Source organism: Pistacia vera, unplaced genomic scaffold (assembly GCF_008641045.1).
Source record: "Pistacia vera cultivar Batoury unplaced genomic scaffold, PisVer_v2 Contig118, whole genome shotgun sequence".
Classification (NCBI taxonomy): Eukaryota; Viridiplantae; Streptophyta; class Magnoliopsida; order Sapindales; family Anacardiaceae; genus Pistacia; species Pistacia vera.
This window is the reverse complement of record NW_022195226.1, coordinates 1,131,746-1,149,633: the sequence shown is the minus strand read 5'-3', so window position 1 is coordinate 1,149,633 and position 17,888 is coordinate 1,131,746. Positions and strand designations below refer to the sequence as shown.

At 35.3% G+C, this 17,888-nt stretch overlaps 1 protein-coding gene across 1 annotated transcript; it reads left to right on the top strand.

The window, feature by feature from the left end:
- The first annotated feature begins 14,161 nt into the window (after positions 1-14,161).
- On the top strand, positions 14,162-15,159 carry LOC116108649 (nicotianamine synthase-like). Its single transcript, XM_031394896.1, has one exon. The coding sequence runs from the start codon at positions 14,192-14,194 to the stop codon at positions 15,044-15,046; it is 855 nt and encodes a 284-aa protein (XP_031250756.1). The 5' UTR covers positions 14,162-14,191; the 3' UTR covers positions 15,047-15,159.
- Positions 15,160-17,888: the final 2,729 nt, after the last annotated feature.

Genomic DNA, 17,888 nt, shown 5'->3' with positions numbered 1-17,888 from the left:
GTTTTTAGGCCCGAGCCTAATTCCCACCTCTATATATATAAAAAAAAAAAAATGGTTGAATACTCACTATTTATCTTATTAGATCCGATTCTAAATATATTGATTACAAATTGAAAAAAAAAATCAGTTTTTAATTAAACTTTCCACTAATATAAAAATAACTTTTTATCATTATTTCTGTTTGCACTCTTCGTCGTTGAAATCACACACCCAACTTCTTATATTGTCTCTCTTCCGTATGTGATTATACATTACACATGAAAAATAAATAAATATCATTATTATTTAAATTAGATTCATTTGGTCCATATATAATTTATGTCTTTTGTTAAAGATCTTTTCGTTATTATTTCTACAATATTTATAAGTATGACGACTGGGCATTGCCCATGTCTCTTATTCAATACACGAACCGGACCAGTCAAACCCATCGACCGGCCCCTTCTCCAATTTGGGAAAACCCTAAACCCAATTTCACCCATTAACTCGGATTGACCTGCGGTTAAATCGGCAGAATAGTGTCGAATCGTCGATTCAACCATCGGGTTAGAGAATTGGTGGTCATTAACAACTAATACAGGTGGGTTGAGTAGGACGACATTTGAAGCTGTGAAGAGACAAGGTAAAGAGGAAGGCTGAAGGTGGTGTTGGCGTCAACGATCGTGCATGATGACAGTCGTAGGATCGCAAGGTGGATTATGCGAGCGGTGTTGATCGGTTGGAAATCAGTGAAAATGGAACAGGGTAATTAAGTGTTTAGGCGGTCTATAGAGCATTGGAAATAGTAGGTGGGTGTCAAAAGCAACCGAAAAATGGTTGCGGGCTGATTTGGTATGGATTGCAGTTGCGGCGGCTACACCCAAACCCTATTACCTCAACTAAACTACACCCGACCTCCACCATGCACCCAACGGCCACCATCCCACCACCACAATACCCCGATCCCAAACTATCCCACCTATGCCTCTATTGTCATCCCACCATCAATCTTCTCACACAAATCTACACACAAAATCGCCGATGATCTTAACGATCTCTACCTCTTCCACAACGTTGTCACCGCCTAACCCACACCCTACCTTTACCATGCACCTATCGACCACCATCCCACCACCACTGTATCTCAATTGCAACCCATCTCCATCACACGTTCAGCAGAGCCTACCCCTATACCATCATCGCATCAGCCACACAAACCAAAATCACTTCTAACACCCAAAAATTGTAGCCCACTTCCACAGTAGCCCACCCGTCACCTATACCCAGCCTTATCCCACGACCAGCACTATGCATCATCTTACCATCGTGAGCTATTATGAAGTTAGAGGCAATCGTAAAGATAAGCCCGCAAAATTGGAGTTACAAAGACAGAGGCTATGACGGAGCGAACGATCGCGAACTGTCGCAAAAATGAGCCCACAAAATGGTAGTCAGGCGATCGATCAACCACTAGAGGACAATAGCGCTGACGACTTCAACTGTGACAATCATAAGTGGCTGATTGCAAATGGCCTTTGTGGTCGAGACCGATGCAATGCAAATGTGCAATTACATCTGAAACAGGTAAAGATACGATCGGCGCCAGTGGTGATGAATATAGTTGAAATAGGTAAAGACATGGGAAGGTGATGGCTGCAGTTTGATGTCGGAAAAGTAGCGAAAACCACCAATGGTGGTGCCGACTGCAATAAAGAAGTTGCGGCCTAGTGCGATTCAGTCGGAATCGCACTCGACTAGGTACGACTCAGGCCAAAATTGCACCTAGTTGGGTGCCCGGTTGAATCACCTGACCAATCACACCAGATTTTGGGTAGATCTGGTGTGATTGGGGGTGGAGGCAAGGACGTAGCCAGGATTCTGAGTCAATGGGTTCAAAACATCAAAGTTTATAAATTTACAATAAAATATATACTGAAGTAATAAGCATAAAAAATGTATTTGTAAAAGTTATATATACCAAATTATCAATTCTACAATTGTCCTCGATGATTTTTCATATTCTGAAAATGTTGCATAATTGCTTCATTGACAATTCCATCAAATATCTCTCTCTCAATATATGTAATAAGATAATCATTTAACAATTGATCTCCCATTCGATTTTGTAATCGATTTTTCACAATCTTTATCGCAGAAAATGCTCTTTCAACACTTGCAGTTGCAACATGTAATATCAATGCTAATTTCATGTCTAAAAAGATAACAACACAAACAAAAACACCCTCATTTTCTACACTATACTCCAACCAATTTGCATACTCTCTAAACCAAATGGAATTAAAACGACACATTAAATTCTCAATTGCTCGCTTTTTAAAATTATGATTGTGCGATTGGCAAGGTCTTTTTTGCAAGTATGCCTTTCTCACTATCTCTATCATTAGGATGATATTCTAAAATTTTAATCCTCAATCCAAGATCTGCAAGAAGACTACTCAAGTTAAGCTTAACATATGTTTGTCTTAAACTAGATTCCATAGGCTCATTGTGAACACTATTGTGACGCCTTATGTTTAGTTCAATTGATGGTTCCTCATTAGAAAACTTTCTTTTGATAAAAAACTTGTCCATAACTAAAAAAAAATAAAAGAATTTTTATTATCAAAAATATAATTTATTTGCAATTGCAATTAAAAAACAACACAAAATTATCAAAATTCAACTCATAACTTAGGCTTTTCAAACAATTTCTACTAACCCAATAAAATTCAACTCATAAACCCATGAAAACTCATCAAATCTAACTCTAAATATCAAGCAACTAACCAATATATCGAAATTAAACCAAATCCCCAAATCTCTACAACTTAGGGTTTCATCAATTTTTTAAACCATATTCAAACTTAACTCAATAACTAACCAAATTTATCAAACCTAACTTAAAACAACAATTAATTAACTCATACCTCAACATAAACAAGATTAAATCAAAACTCGCATTAAAATCTAGGAATTATTTCAAACTCATTTATTAAACTCAATAAAAACTCATAAATCATGATCTTTCATCAATTAAGAAAGCTAAAAGAAAAGAATTAATTTTAAGTAAAAAAAAAAAATAAACATAGTATCATCTTACCTTGTAATCCGAATGAGTAGTTTTTCTTGAGTATCCAACCAAAGTAAAAAATATAATATGAGAGCAAAAGAGAGGAAATAAAGAAAAGAGAAAAGTTTAAAAAGTATTAATTAATAATTTATTTTGTGAGGTCAACATGAAGTTAAGTGAGATTAAAATTGTTAAATCTATAAACTATTAATACTTTTTTGAAATTTTTGAAAAGTTCAGTGGGTTCAATTGAACCCACAAGCCACTATGTGGCTACGTGCTTGGGTGGAGGGGCGGGGAAGAAAGGGAAAAGGGTTTGATTTAGGTTTGATTTTTATTTTTTTCTCTAAGTTTATCTGTATGGGGTAAGATGACATAATTACCCTTTGACTTTGTTTTGAATTTACCATTATGTCATTCCTTAGTTAAAGTTAACCGTTCGTGGGTGGGAAAGTGTCCTTAGGCCAAACCTTGGGTGGGAAAATATTGTTTACTCCATTCAAAATTACATAAATATTTTGATAACACTAATATCTTTTGTACCAAAAAAAAAAAAAGAAAAAAAAAAGATTTAATGTATTAATATTATCAAAATTTGTCTTTTAGTTGTCTTTATGCCCTTAAAGACAATAACGTTTCTCCAAAATAAGAAGTTGAATTTGTTGACCAAAGATTCATGGTGCTAACTGCAAGTTCACAAAATGAGAGGACCTAACTGTAAGTTTTACAAACGATGTCATTTTACTTTGTGTGTAAAAGTCTTCTTCTCAAACGTGTTTTGTTAGCTGTTGCAACTTTACTCTTTTCTTAACCTTTTCACACTTTGTTCACTTGTTTCGTTCAAGTATAAAAGCAGCAAGTATTGTATCAAGGTTAATAATACAAAGCATCATTAAGCTAGAATCAAGTTTATCTTTCTTTTCTTTCAAGTTTCACAGAATTCTTCATGTTATATAAGAAGTTGAATTCTTCATGTTATATAGACCAGCGGGTGGCAGGTATATACACATATTCCCTCATTAATTTTAAATAATGTCATCAAATTAAGTTATATAATTCCTAAATTAAGCCTAAATGTCAGCTCTCATCTGAGATTTGGTTTGCTCTTGAGCGAGAATTCCTAAATGATTCTAAAGCTAGAGCATTACATTTGAAAAACCTATTACAAACTACACAAAAAGGCAATTTAGGCATTAGTGAGTATGTTAAGAAGATGAAAAATATAGCAGAAAGTTTATCTGCTAGTGGTCCAGTTATCACTGATGAAGAAGTACTCCAGTATGTGTTAGACGGTTTGGGACCTGAATTTGATGCAGCGGTGGTTAACTTGACTTCACAACTTGAATCCAAGTTTGATACAGTGACACTTCAAGAAGTAGAGTTCTTGTAACAGAAGTATGAACTAAGGTTAGAAAAGTTTAATTCTGTTGATTTTCTAACCAGTTCTGTCCATGTTGCTGCTGTGAGTAATGCTGGTCTTAAGCCATCCCTTAATCCTTCAAATGATCCTGTAAATTCTTCAAGTTCCTCATCTTAATTTTCTGCATCTCTAAACACTTTATCCAATCCATCTTTTACACAACACTGTCCTTTACCTGCTCTAGTTCTTCTATCCATTATGGCCAATTCTTTCACTCAGCACCTTCTAATCTTTATGGTGCTTCAACTATTCCCTATCAACCTATTGGATTTATAAATTCTGGACAAGGAAGAGGTAGAGGAAATGGTAAGGGCAGGCCAATTTGTCAACTATGTAGTAAAATTGGACACACGACTGTGCAGTGTTATCATCATTACAATTCCAATTATAATGGTGCTCCTCCTCAGTACAACTCAAATAATCACACCATCGGTGTTGGAAGTGGTGCATCTCCGCAGTTCAGCTCCTCTAATCATGTAATTGGGAATGGATCTTTTACCAATCCACATAATCAAACAAGTCAGATCTCTTCACAACAACCTCCTCAGTCGTTACAACCTGGATTTGTTCCCTTTCACACAGTATAATCACATGGCAACTATAGTGGCCTTAATCACTAGCAACAACATTTTGCCTCACAACCACAAAATTTCACAATTCCAAGCCAGTAGATCACAACACCAACTCAAGCCTACTTTGCCTCTCAACAACCTTCACCATTCAACTCACAACCTTCATCCTATATACCTGTTGTATCAATTGCCTCCACAACTCCTCAAGATCCTACCTGGTACATGGACTCCGGGGCTACGGATCATGTCACTTCTGATCTCAATCAGTTGACTGTTAGCAGAAACTATGGTGTAGCTGATCAGCTACAAGTAGGCAGTGGTGAGTTTTTTGATATCTCACATATTGGTTTTACTTCCTTACCTAGTTCTTTACAATCTAAATGCTTACACTTAAAAAACGTTTTGTGTGTACCTAGAATCACTACAAATCTCCTTAGCATATCTAAGTTCACTAAGGATAATAATGTGGTTATAGAATTTAACTCTGATTGTTGCATTGTCAAGGACAAACTTTCCAAGGCAGTGTTACTGTAGGGAGAACTTAATGCTAGACTCTATCAGTTGAGACTTCCCTCTATCAGTCCTCTACCTTCCTTTGATCACTCTACTGCATCTCTTAAATGTCAAAGCTTTGTTTCTTCAGTTGAACCTACCAAAGTTACTTCTATTGAACCTGGGTCTGTTGTTAAGAATAAGTCTATTGTTGATAATGAGTCTGTAGGAAGCTGTGTTACAACCTCAAGTCTTGTTACTTGTAATAATCTTGTGTCTAGTCTTAAGAACAAATCCACATACTGTCTTAAGGATAGTAGTAATAAAATGGCTAGTGAATCTATTTTGAACAATTGTAATTATGCTACTTTCGATAAAGCTGGTTCTATTTTGAAACATTGTGCTAATATTTCTGATATATCTGCTGTTACTGTATCATCAAACTTCAATTCTAATTGTCTTAATACTACAAAAGTTAATTGTTCTGCAGTTAATTGTTCTGCTATTGTTGATATTAATTCTAATATACCTAAAGCATCTAATAATTCTGATACACCTTGTTAGGAAACGACCCGGTTGCTCAGCGGAAAACAAAATTTTATACAACCGTAGATCATTCCTTAAAGCCCAAAATCAAGGCACAAATTTTACAGTTTATGTATAATATCAAGAATCTGCAGAAAATAAAATAAATCTAAAGTTTAGATTCATACCCACGTTTGGAGGCTCCACCAATATTGTCTCTGAACGTGTTTGCTACCGATCCAAGTAAGGATCGAACCATAGAGGTCCACACGAAAACAATCAATAAGAACCAAGGAGGGATTTGCTAGATCCTCCTTGGCCTTAAGAAATCAAGAAGAACAAACTAAAGAAGAACTTTGGTTCTTTGCAAAAGCAAAAGTGGCGTGAGAGTGAGAGTAAAATGAGGCTGCTGTGTTTTGGTTTTACAATCATAAATGAGCTAAAAGTTGTGTTTTACAAATAAACATTTTTCTTTTATAGTAAAACCTTAATACCCTATTCCCACATGGGATGGGCTTGGGCTCCAACCCAAACACCCCATGTTGCCAAACACTCCCAAATTAGATATTTTATTTATTTCATCATTATTTCAATTAAAAATCAATTAATATATATATTAACATTTAACAATAATGATAATTTATTTAAATATATGCGAACAAATATTTAAACGGAATTTCACTTATTTAATTTTTCTAACAAATTAAATAAAGGCTACGACCTCAGCAAATTTAATTGCACTGTGAAATTACCAAAATACCCTTTCACCCAAAAAGATGAAAACGCCATTCTTTCTTCTTGGCTCTTAAATTATCTTCTATGTGTGTGACCCATAGGCTCCTCATCATACCGGTAGTGTATAGTATCGCGATTAACACCAATTAATCGTCTCACTAATACACAGACCAAGATTGGCCCCTAGCAAGGCATCATGGCCACCCGATAGATTCGGATTCAGCAAAGTAGCTACCTGTCAACGATATGGTTACCGTACAATACGATCCTTTCATCATACGTTATCTCGACGAGACGAAGGCATAGAAATAGTGTCAACCTTCGGTTACTCTCGATATTATATATTCAGTTTCTGGACCAATGACCCGTATTATAATCTGGATAGAGCAACAACTCAATCCCACTGTGGCCACAGTTTTAGTGTCATTGCCATATACTGAATTGCGCCGTGAGATAACTTCTCCCGTACCCGGGAGTGATGAATCCTTTGTCAATCCACCATAGTCTTGATACACTCCTTGATATAGCCAATCACCACCGTACTGACAGCTCTGAATAGAACTGCGTTAGGCTAGTGTCAAACTGTACCAATCGGTGCACAAGGCGCTCCGGTGATCTCAAGTCTAAGGATCACATGCACCACCATTCGTTAGAGGATTTGTTCCATAGACACTGGGGTTACCATCCATATGGAATCCTCTGGTGGGTCAGTCCAGTGAACTTGCTGCGGTATATCCGCCTACAACAAGCACCCATGTGTTGCACCAGGTTGTCACCAAACAACCTTGACAAGTGAGATCAGTCACTGCCTTTCGACAGGGTCGTTCAACACTATGATAGCCTTACCGTATTATTTGTGCCCTTACTTCAGAATAATACTGGGGCTACAGACGTTTCTAGAATGGCCACCATATGTGCTCATAGGATTCTCACTATCAAGATCTGAAACACTTAATACCCTCGTCACGGTTCTACCATTCTAAGGACATATATCAATACATATTGCAATAATAATGATCTACGCGATATAGAATAAAATGCCTTTTATTATTGATTAATGAACATTATTACAAAGAGTCAATTCTACAATAATTGATTGGCTCTAGGGCATCTACTCTAACACACCTGACATATCAGCATCTGAAGCATCAGCATGCATTGTTAATGCACATAATTCTGATACACCTGACATATCAGCATGCATTGTTAATGCTTCGCATGTACATGTTGTTGCTAAAGCTACTTGTTCTACTATGTTTGATAATGAGTCTGATATGTTTGATGCATCAACATGTACTATCCATACTCCCTTACATAGTATCTCTGATGCATCTATTTCTACTACTTCCAACTCTAAGTCCAGCATCACTGACTGCCCATCCTTAGTATTACAAGCTGTTAAAGAACCTACTTCCTCACTTTGGCACAATCATCTAGGTCATCCACACTGAATAGTTTTAAATAAAATCATGCGTCAAGTGCACTCAAATTCATCACAAATCATTCCAGCTCTATCCTTTTGTGATGCCTGCCAACTTGGCCAAGTAGATAGAAACCACTTTCCTATCTCTAATTCTAGAGCCACTAAACCATTGGAATTGATTCATAGTGATATGTGGGGTCCTGCTCCAATTGCATCTTTAGAAGGGTTCAAATACTATATCCATTTCCTAGATGATTATAGCCGATTTACATGGTTATTTCCCTTACAAACCAAGGCTGAAGTGCAATATGTTTTTATTAAATTCCATCACTTAGCCGAGAGACAATTTCAACATAAAATACTGTGTGTCCAATCTGATCAGGGAGGTGAGTATAGAGGTTTAGTACCTTACTTAACAAAATCAGGAATTCAGTTTAGGTATTCGTGTGCACATATGCATCAACAAAATAGACGTAGTGAAAGGAAGCATAGACACTTAGTAGAGACAAGTTTAACCTTGTTAGCACATGCATCCATGCCTATGCATCTCTGGTGGTTTGCCTTTGACACTGCTGCGTTTTTAAAAATAGAATGCCTACTGCTGTTTTGGATTTTATTTCACCATATCAGATGCTGTTTGGTAGACCACCTTTATACAATTCTTTGAAGGTCTTTGGATCAGCTTGTTTCACTTATTTGAGAGATTACAATCAACATAAACTTAGCTTTCATTCTTCAAAGTGTGTGTTTGTAGGATACAGCCTAATTCACAAAGGTTATAAGTGTCTAAGTGCCGAAGGAAAAATTTACATTACTCCTAATGTTAAATTTCATGAAATAGAGTTTCCTTTTAAATTTGGTTTTGGTCAACCTACTACTTCAGCTTCTAAAGAGTCATGTTTCAATGAGTCACATACTAATTTTCCCTATTCTAAAGTTCAACCACCAGATGTGTCCAGCAAAAAAGTTTCTCTAGCAGAACTGAGCTCGCAAGTTAGTCCTCCTTCAACAATTGGAGTATCAAATTCTATCTCACCATCACCATCCTATAAATCTGCACTTGCTCCTGAAAATACCTCCAATTTACCTACTGATTCCTCTCCAAATTCTTTAAACACAGCACCTGATTCATCTAAACCAGTGTCCAATCCTCAAAATCCCTCTCTTGAACTAATACCTTCTCCCTATAAGCAAACTGATTCCAAACTCTCAAACCATACACTTGCAATAGATCTGACCTCTTATCCACCTCTTCATCCTCCTATCACTTCTCAGTCAGCCTCTAATCAAGATTTTACTCACTGCCCACTTGTAATTAACTTGGCAACTGTTAAGCCTCCAAATACAAACACACATCCCATGTTAACAAGGTCCAAAACCAATTCTTCCGTAATCCTCAACCATTCAGGAAAAATTACACTTATTTTATCTGGTAACACCCCTGTCCTCCCTGAACCTTGTTCTGTGAAAGAGGCATTAGCTACTGCTAAATGGAAAGAAGCTATGCAAATGGAATTTGATGCACTAATGAAAAACAACACCTAGATTTTGGTACCAAGAACTAATGACATGCATGTAGTTGGGAATAAATGGGTGTTTAAGACCAAGTTTCATGTTGATGGTTCTTTGCAAAAATACAAAGCTAGATTGGTTGCTAAAGGGTTTCAACAAACACTCGGGTTGGACTACTTTGAAACATTTAGTCCTGTAGTTAAACCTTCCACCATTAGGATCATTCTTATCCTTGTTGTAACTAATGGTTGGCATATCCAACAAGTGCATGTGAACAATGCATTTCTTAATGGTACTTTGAATGAAGTTGTCTACATGCAGCAACCTGGTGGATTTGAAAATGTTGTTGTTCCCTCTTATGTTTGTAAATTAAATAAGGCTCTCTATGGCCTAAAACAAGCCCTAGAGCCTGGTTTGACAAGCTGAAGTTTGCACTTATTGCCAAAGGATTTCAGAATTCAATTTCTGATTCTAGTTTGTTCATTTGTAAACATTCTGGTCATGTTACATATATTCTTGTATATGTGGATGACATTTTGATTACTAGGTCCAACTCTTCATCCATACATCAGCTTGTTCAAGAATTGAATGATAAATTTGCTTTAAAGACACTTGGTTCCATCAAATACTGGGGTTAGAAGCTACAAGAACACCTGATGGTATTCACTTAAAACAGACTAAGTATATTGTTGATCTACTTGTCAAGACACAAATGCAAGATTCTCATGCATGTTCAACCCCAATGGTTGTTGGTATCAAACTTTATTCCACAGACAACCCTTTGTTCAAAGACCCTAGTCTTTATAGGAGCACTATAGGAGCCCTTCAATACCTTACCCTTACTAGACCCGATATAAGCTTTGTAGTAAACAAACTAAGTCAGTATCTTCAAGCTCCTACTGAGCTTCAATGGCAGGCTTGCAAAAGGGTTTTAAGGTATATAAAAGGCACTCAGTACTATGGATTACAGTTTAGGCCAACATCATCTCTTAGCATTGAATGTTATGTTGATGCGGATTGGGGTAGTAGTTTGGATGACCGAAGGTCTACAAGTGGGTATTGTGTGTTCTTTGGTCCTAATCGAATTCAATGGAGCTTAAGAAAACAGAAGGTGGTTGCTCTTTCATCAACCGAAGCTGAGTATAGGGCATTAGCTAACACAGCCATTGAAATTGCATGGCTGCAAAGCATGTTTTCAGAGTTAGGATTAAAACTGAAAACTCCCCCTGTTATTTGGTGTGATAATGTAAGTGCGGGTGCTCTTGCCACAAATCCTATTTTTCATGCACGAACCAAACACATTGAAATTGATGTTCACTACATCAGGGATCAAGTTCTTGCAAAGAATATTGCAGTTCAGTATGTACCATCTCAGCTACAGATAGCAGATGTGCTAACCAAGGCTCTGTCAGTAGCTCAATTTCAAGAACTGAGACAGAAATTGAATGTTCTTGCCATGCTTGTTGCTGATTTAGAAATGGCTGTAGAGAAGTAGTGCAGCAGATTAGTTGTTGTGGTGATTGCAGAATTTCAAGAACTGAGATAGTAATTGAATGTTCTTGCCATGCCTGTTGCTGATTTAGAAATGGCTGCAGAGAAGTAGTGCAGCAGATTAGTTGTTGTGGTGATTACAGAATTTCTTTTATGCAGCTTTGATGTAGTGATGCAGAAGTAGTGCAGCAGATTACTTGTTGTGGTGTTGTTAATGCAGTATTTTTATGCAGTTTTGATGTGGTGATGTAGAAGTAGTGCAACAGATTACTTGTTGTGGAGTTGTTAATGCAGAATTTTTATGCAGTTTTTGAATTGATGCAGAATTTTGAAAAATAATGCAGCAGATCAGAAATTTTGTGCAGTTTTGGTGGTGCGGAAAAATAATGCAACAGATCAGAAATTTTGTGCAGTTTTTGATAATGCAGCAGATCAGAAGTAATGGAGTAGTTTTTGGAGAATTTTGAATCAGTTGAGTTTGTGGGGAAATGTTAAAGAAAATGAAAAAGAAAAGTAGCTTACTATTAGAAAGAAGAATCAGTTGAGTTTGCGGGGAAATGTTAAAGATAATGGAAAAGAGAAGAAGCTTAGCTTGAGGGGAAGTGTTGACCAAAGATTCATGGTGCTAACTACAAGTTCACAAAATGAGAGGACCTGACGAAAGTTTTACAAACGATGTCGTTTTACTTTATGTGTAAAAGTCTTCTTCTCAAACGTGTTTTGTTAGCTGCTGCAACTTTACGCTTTTCTTAACCTTTTCACACTTTCTTCACTTGTTTCGTTCAAGTGTAAAAGCAGCAAGTATTGTATCAAGGTTAATAATACAAAGCATCATTCAGCTAGAATCAAGTTTATCTTTCTTTTCTTTCAAGTTTCACAGAATTCTTCATGTTATATAAGAAGTTGAATTCTTCATGTTATATAGACCAGCGGGTGGCAGGTATATACACATATTCCCTCATTAATTTTAAATAACGTCATCAAATTAAGTTATATAATTACTAATAACATAGTGGTATCGCATATCGTTTATACTACTTCATTTGATAATGCTACATCAATTAATATTCAATTCATTTGAATAAAATATATAACTTTGGAAAACAAAAGAAAAAACTCAATGATTATTAGTTCAACCAAGCTAGTTAGCTTTACATTTTAAAATAAGAGAAATACCACACATACAAATAAATCTTACATGGATTTCTATATAAAGTGATATGACAGAAAATGAATGAATGAGTGATGTGACAGAAAATGAATGAAAGAGTGAATTTTTTCATTCATTTTCTGTTACATCACTTTGTATAGAAATCTTTGTAAGATTTATTTGTACAACTAACATTATTGTTAAAATAAACTATTTTAATTTTTGTCTTTAATTCAACACCTTATAGGCTAATTTAAAGAAGATCATGATCAGAGATGGGAACCAAATAATTTGGCTGATTGGATATCTTGGAGTTGTGGAAGAGATCTTAAAGATCAAATGCTCTCACATTAAATGGACATAGCTGACTTTAAAGAGAACTCATTAATTATTATATCAAGAACTAAAACAGCTGCTCCAGAATTTATTTTTATTTACTCTTTTGCAAATTATATATAATTGATATAATGAAGTCCTTTTCAAAGAAATACCATGAAACCATGGAAAAGGGGAGGCATTCTCCATGCCTTAGATCTACTAACTTAATGTGAACACAAACTGTGTCTGGGATCTGCTAACTTAATTAATAATTAACAATAATTATACAGATTACATACAGACAGATACATGAGTGTGAAAAATATACAAGAAACCATTACCTAATGTGTTAGCTTTCTAAATTTGTCTTAAACAAATGTTAATGCCAATAATCATCTGGGTTTGGTACTCAGTTAATGATTTTAAATAAACCACGAAAAGAGCTTGAGATAAAGTGGGGTTACAAGAATCTAATACACCAACGACTTAAATTTGGCTTTTAAGCAACTATCTAGCCTTTTTATTTGCGATTAAAATATGTTAAAAGTTAAAGATAACTGATTCATTGAATACATAACATTAGCGGAGAGTATTAATTTCTACTAGTTTATCTCTCTTATGAATCTCATTAAATGATGATTTATCAGCGCGGTTAGATAATATTATACTAGGAAAAAATAAAACTTCAAACCTTTATTTATTTGGAAAGAATGGTAAAATTTTATCTTTTATTGTTTAATTACACTATTTAATAGGAGTTTAGATTTTGAAAACTTTAACATTTACTTGTGTCAAAATCTTAGGTTCACATATTGTTACGGGTTTGGAGTTTCACTCCATAAAGGCTAACTTATTAGGTGGATAGACTTCCCCCTTATAAATCCAAAACCCCCATTTCCCTTTCCTATGTAGGATATGTGACATTCTCCCAAACCCAATCCTATGATGCCCTCGTCACATATAGGGCCCTTTGCCTACCCGTCCACCTCATCTTTGAGTGGACCCACAATCATATGTTAATGCTCCTCTGCATGAGTGCTTGGCTGAACACTGAAAGACAGAACAAGATCGGCTCTAATATCATTGTCATGGACAGAGAATTTCACACCCAAAAGGCTAACCTATTAGGTGGAGGACTTCCCCCTATAAACCCAAGTCGCCCCCATTTCCTTTCCGATGTGGGATATGTATGCTACAAACACATATCTTATCTTTAATTCTTAATGATTTTCATCTTCTTTCTTTATTTTTTTTTTTTCTTTTCAGATTTAATTTTTTCATTACACAATGTTAAAGATAGAATGGCATGAAACACATCCTTGGATAGAATGGCATGAAACACATCCTCGATCGATAAATATAGCTGTGTCATTTGTACGTAATTGAGACTTAAGAGATGACGAAAAGACAAGCTTTTGCCTCTATAAATAGTCATGTGGCCAGGCCTTTCCGCAAGACAAATACAAAACTTATTGATAGCTCAATAACCAATCCCATAAGAATAATGGCTTCCCCCCAAAACTCTAAATCTGAAAGCCAGATTTTGGCAGAGATCATCATAGCCCGCATTACGCGAATCCATGCTAGCATATCCAAAATCGACTCTTTGAGGCCTTCAAGATTAGTCAATGATCTCTTCACCCATCTTGTGAAAATATGTACTCTCCCTTTATCCATAGACGTTAAGGCCTTACCCAAAGAAGTTCAAAGTATGGGAGAAAGTCTCATAGTTCTATGTGGCCGTGCTGAAATTTTGTTGGAGCTAGACTTCGCAACATTTTTAAATAAAATCCCACAACCCCTAAACAATCTTATTCTCTTCCCCTATTATGGAAATTACATTAAGCTAGCCAATTTAGTAAACAGAGTCCTCAAAGATCATGGCGTTGAACAACCCATGAAGGTTGCCTTCGTGGGTTTAGGTCCAATGCCTCTTACTTCTATTATTTTGGCTACACATCACATGAAGTCCACTCACTTCGACAATTTTGATATTGATGAGGCAGCCAATGATGTGGCTCGCAGAATAGTTGCTACCGATGCTGAGCTCGAGAAGAGGATGAAGTTTCTGACTTTTGACATAATGGAAGTGAAAGAGAAGCTAGGGGAATATGATTGTATACTTTTGGCCGCTCTTGCAAGGATGACTAAAGAGGAGAAAGTAAAGATTCTTGGGCATATTAATAGGTATATGAAGAATGGAGGAGTTTTGCTCGTGAGAAGTGCAAAAGGGGCTAGGGCATTTTTGTATCCTGTTGTGGAGGAGGATGATTTGTTGGATTTTGAGGTTCTCTCAATCTTCCATCCCATTAATGATGTGATCAACTCTGTTGTTCTCGTTCGCAAGGCTATCTGTTAGTCAGGAGATCAATGAAATATGAATGTGATGCTAGATAGTGTTTCCTTATTAATTATTGGAGACTCTTATTTATCTAAGATCACTTAAATAGATGATGTAAAATATTTTTAGTGGGTCGCTTTTGCTTTTCCAGATGCTAATTAAGTTACATGCTTTATGCCATATGTCAAGAATTAAGTTAGCAATAGTGTTCTTTCAGATAGTATCTCTTTCGATTTTTTGTCCTATCTCGATTCGGAGATCCACTCATGAAACGGTAAAATAGGCTTTTGTGCCTGACTAATTATATTAAGCAAAAAAAATTAATATAAATAAATAAAATGATTTAGGGACAAATTTCATTTTCTTTACCTTAATTACAGGATTTTTCTTCAAGTTATCTATTTGCACTACTTACAAAATTAGGACCTAAAATATAATATCCTTTCGAGCGAATGACATCCATCCTACCAATAGTTTGTCATAAAGACAATTTGGTATCCAAAAAGTTTGAAAATGACAAACAGTCACTTTCCATCAGGTTTTGTTCGGGGTTTCTGTCTGCTAAAATATAATAGTGTTGGAAAAGATTAGAATGCCCTTAGAAGTTTGATATTATAGTTTTTTTTATTAATTTATGGCAAGTCAACTTAGTCAATTACATAAATACCCACATCATTTACATTAAATTACTAGTATGCTATCAAGTTGTTATAGGTTAGTGAAATGACTAGTTTGTCCCTGTGAGTTTGTAAAAGGTACTATTATTTGGGCTTTTAAAAAATATATATATATATATCTTAGGCTTATGGATTTAAATTACTCATTTGAATTTAGGCCATTAAAATGTTGAATTATTATTTATATGAAATAATTAATTAATAATTAATTCAAATATAAAATAATAAAAAATAAAAAACCTAAAATCTAACACACCCAGCCACCCTTAGTAACAATCATTTCTTTCTCCACATTGCCTTTTCTCTACCTATTCCTCACCCCACACTGTTGGTCCTTTCTACCTCGCTCTTCCACAATTGTTGGTCCTCTCAACCCCAACACAACAATAGTTTGCCATAAAGACAATTTGATATCCAAAAGTTTAGAAATGACAAACAGCCATTTTCTATCAAGTTCTGTTCGGGGTTTCTATCTGCTAAAGGATAATAGTGTTGGAAAAGACTAGAATGCTAAAGGAAGTTTGATATTATAGTTTTTTTTTTTAATTAGTTTATGGCAAGTCAACTTAGTCAATTACGTAAATACCCACATCATTTACATTAAATTACTAATATGCTATCAAGTTGTTATAGGTTAGTGAAATGACTAGTTTGTCCCCGTGAGTTTGTAAACAGTACTATTATTTGGGCTTTAAAATATATATATATCTATCTTGGGCTTATGGATTTAAATCACTCATTTGAATTTAGGCCATTAAAATGTTGAATTATTATTTATATGAAATAATTAGTTAATAATTAATTCAAATATAAAAAAATAAAAAATAAAAAACCCAAAATCTAACACACCCAGTCACCCTTAGTAACAATCATTTCTTTCTCTACTTTGCCTATTTTCTACCGATTCCTCACCCCACACTGCTGGTCCTTTCTACCTCCGTCTTCCACAATCATTGGTCCTCACAACACCACCCCCCACCCCACCGCACCGCACCGCACCGCACCCCCCCAAAAAAACAACCAACAGTCACGCCCCTTTCTCCGTCCCTAATCCACAGGCAGGTTCTATCTTCCATAATCGTCAATAAAATCACCAAAATTTACAAGCATTTAATCACCAAAATCCATAACATCAGCAATACAGAAATCCACAACACCACCAAAATAATAAGAAATCTAAATGAACAAAATAAACAAACCGAAGGAGAAGAATTTTGACGAAAAATGTACAACATTAACAAATCGAAATATGGCCAAAGATTGAAGTCGCGGTGGTGGGCTAGGGAAGGGGAGAATGTTGAATCTGAGTATGATGCACCTGTTGTCATTAGTCATTGAGTTAATTAATTAAAAGTATCCACTTTGTTAATTAGTATAAATTAAATATAATAGTCTTTATTATATGCGTGGAATTAACCATAGAAGCTAATGCATATAATGGATCACATGCACTTAATTTTATCTTAAGGTTATACTTGGAAAATTATCATCTATGTCCAATTTAAGAAAAAAACAAAAAAAAAAAAAAGGAAGGAGGAAATTTTATCTAATGCAATGAAATGTGCATAAATAAAGGGATTATATGATAAGTTACTTTTAACTTGAAATAATAAGCTATTAGGTAAAGACTAACATAAACCTTTAAACTTCAAAGGGTTGATCTGATGGTCAAGAAGGTTTGCTCCTTTATTGATTTTTTGGATTCAAATAACCTTGTGGTTAACTACCACATTTGTTGTTTATTTGGAATATTAAGACTTATAGGGTGTTTAATGGGTCTCGAAGATTAGTTTGCATTGATGTTCTCTCTCATAGTCCTCCACCGTCTTCCTTTAACTTTGTTATGATAAGAACAATGTATAATGTTTAAAACAGTTGTCTTTGAATAAAAATTAAAAATCGTAGACAGTTTATATTGTTTAGCATTAATTTTTCTTTCTCCAAAAGTAATCATACATGAATTATTTTTAAACACACGATGAACTAACATTAAAAGGTTCAGGCATTCTCCATGCCTTGAAGACCTTGAGCCAAAACTTCATTTCTTTTCCAGGTTTCTTGTTAGTGTGAACATGAAAAGAATATGGGATCTATTAACTTAATTATATCAACAGAGACACGTGGGTGTGAAAAGAATACAAGAATGAAGTATCCAACCACCGCATGTGTTGGCTTAAACAAAT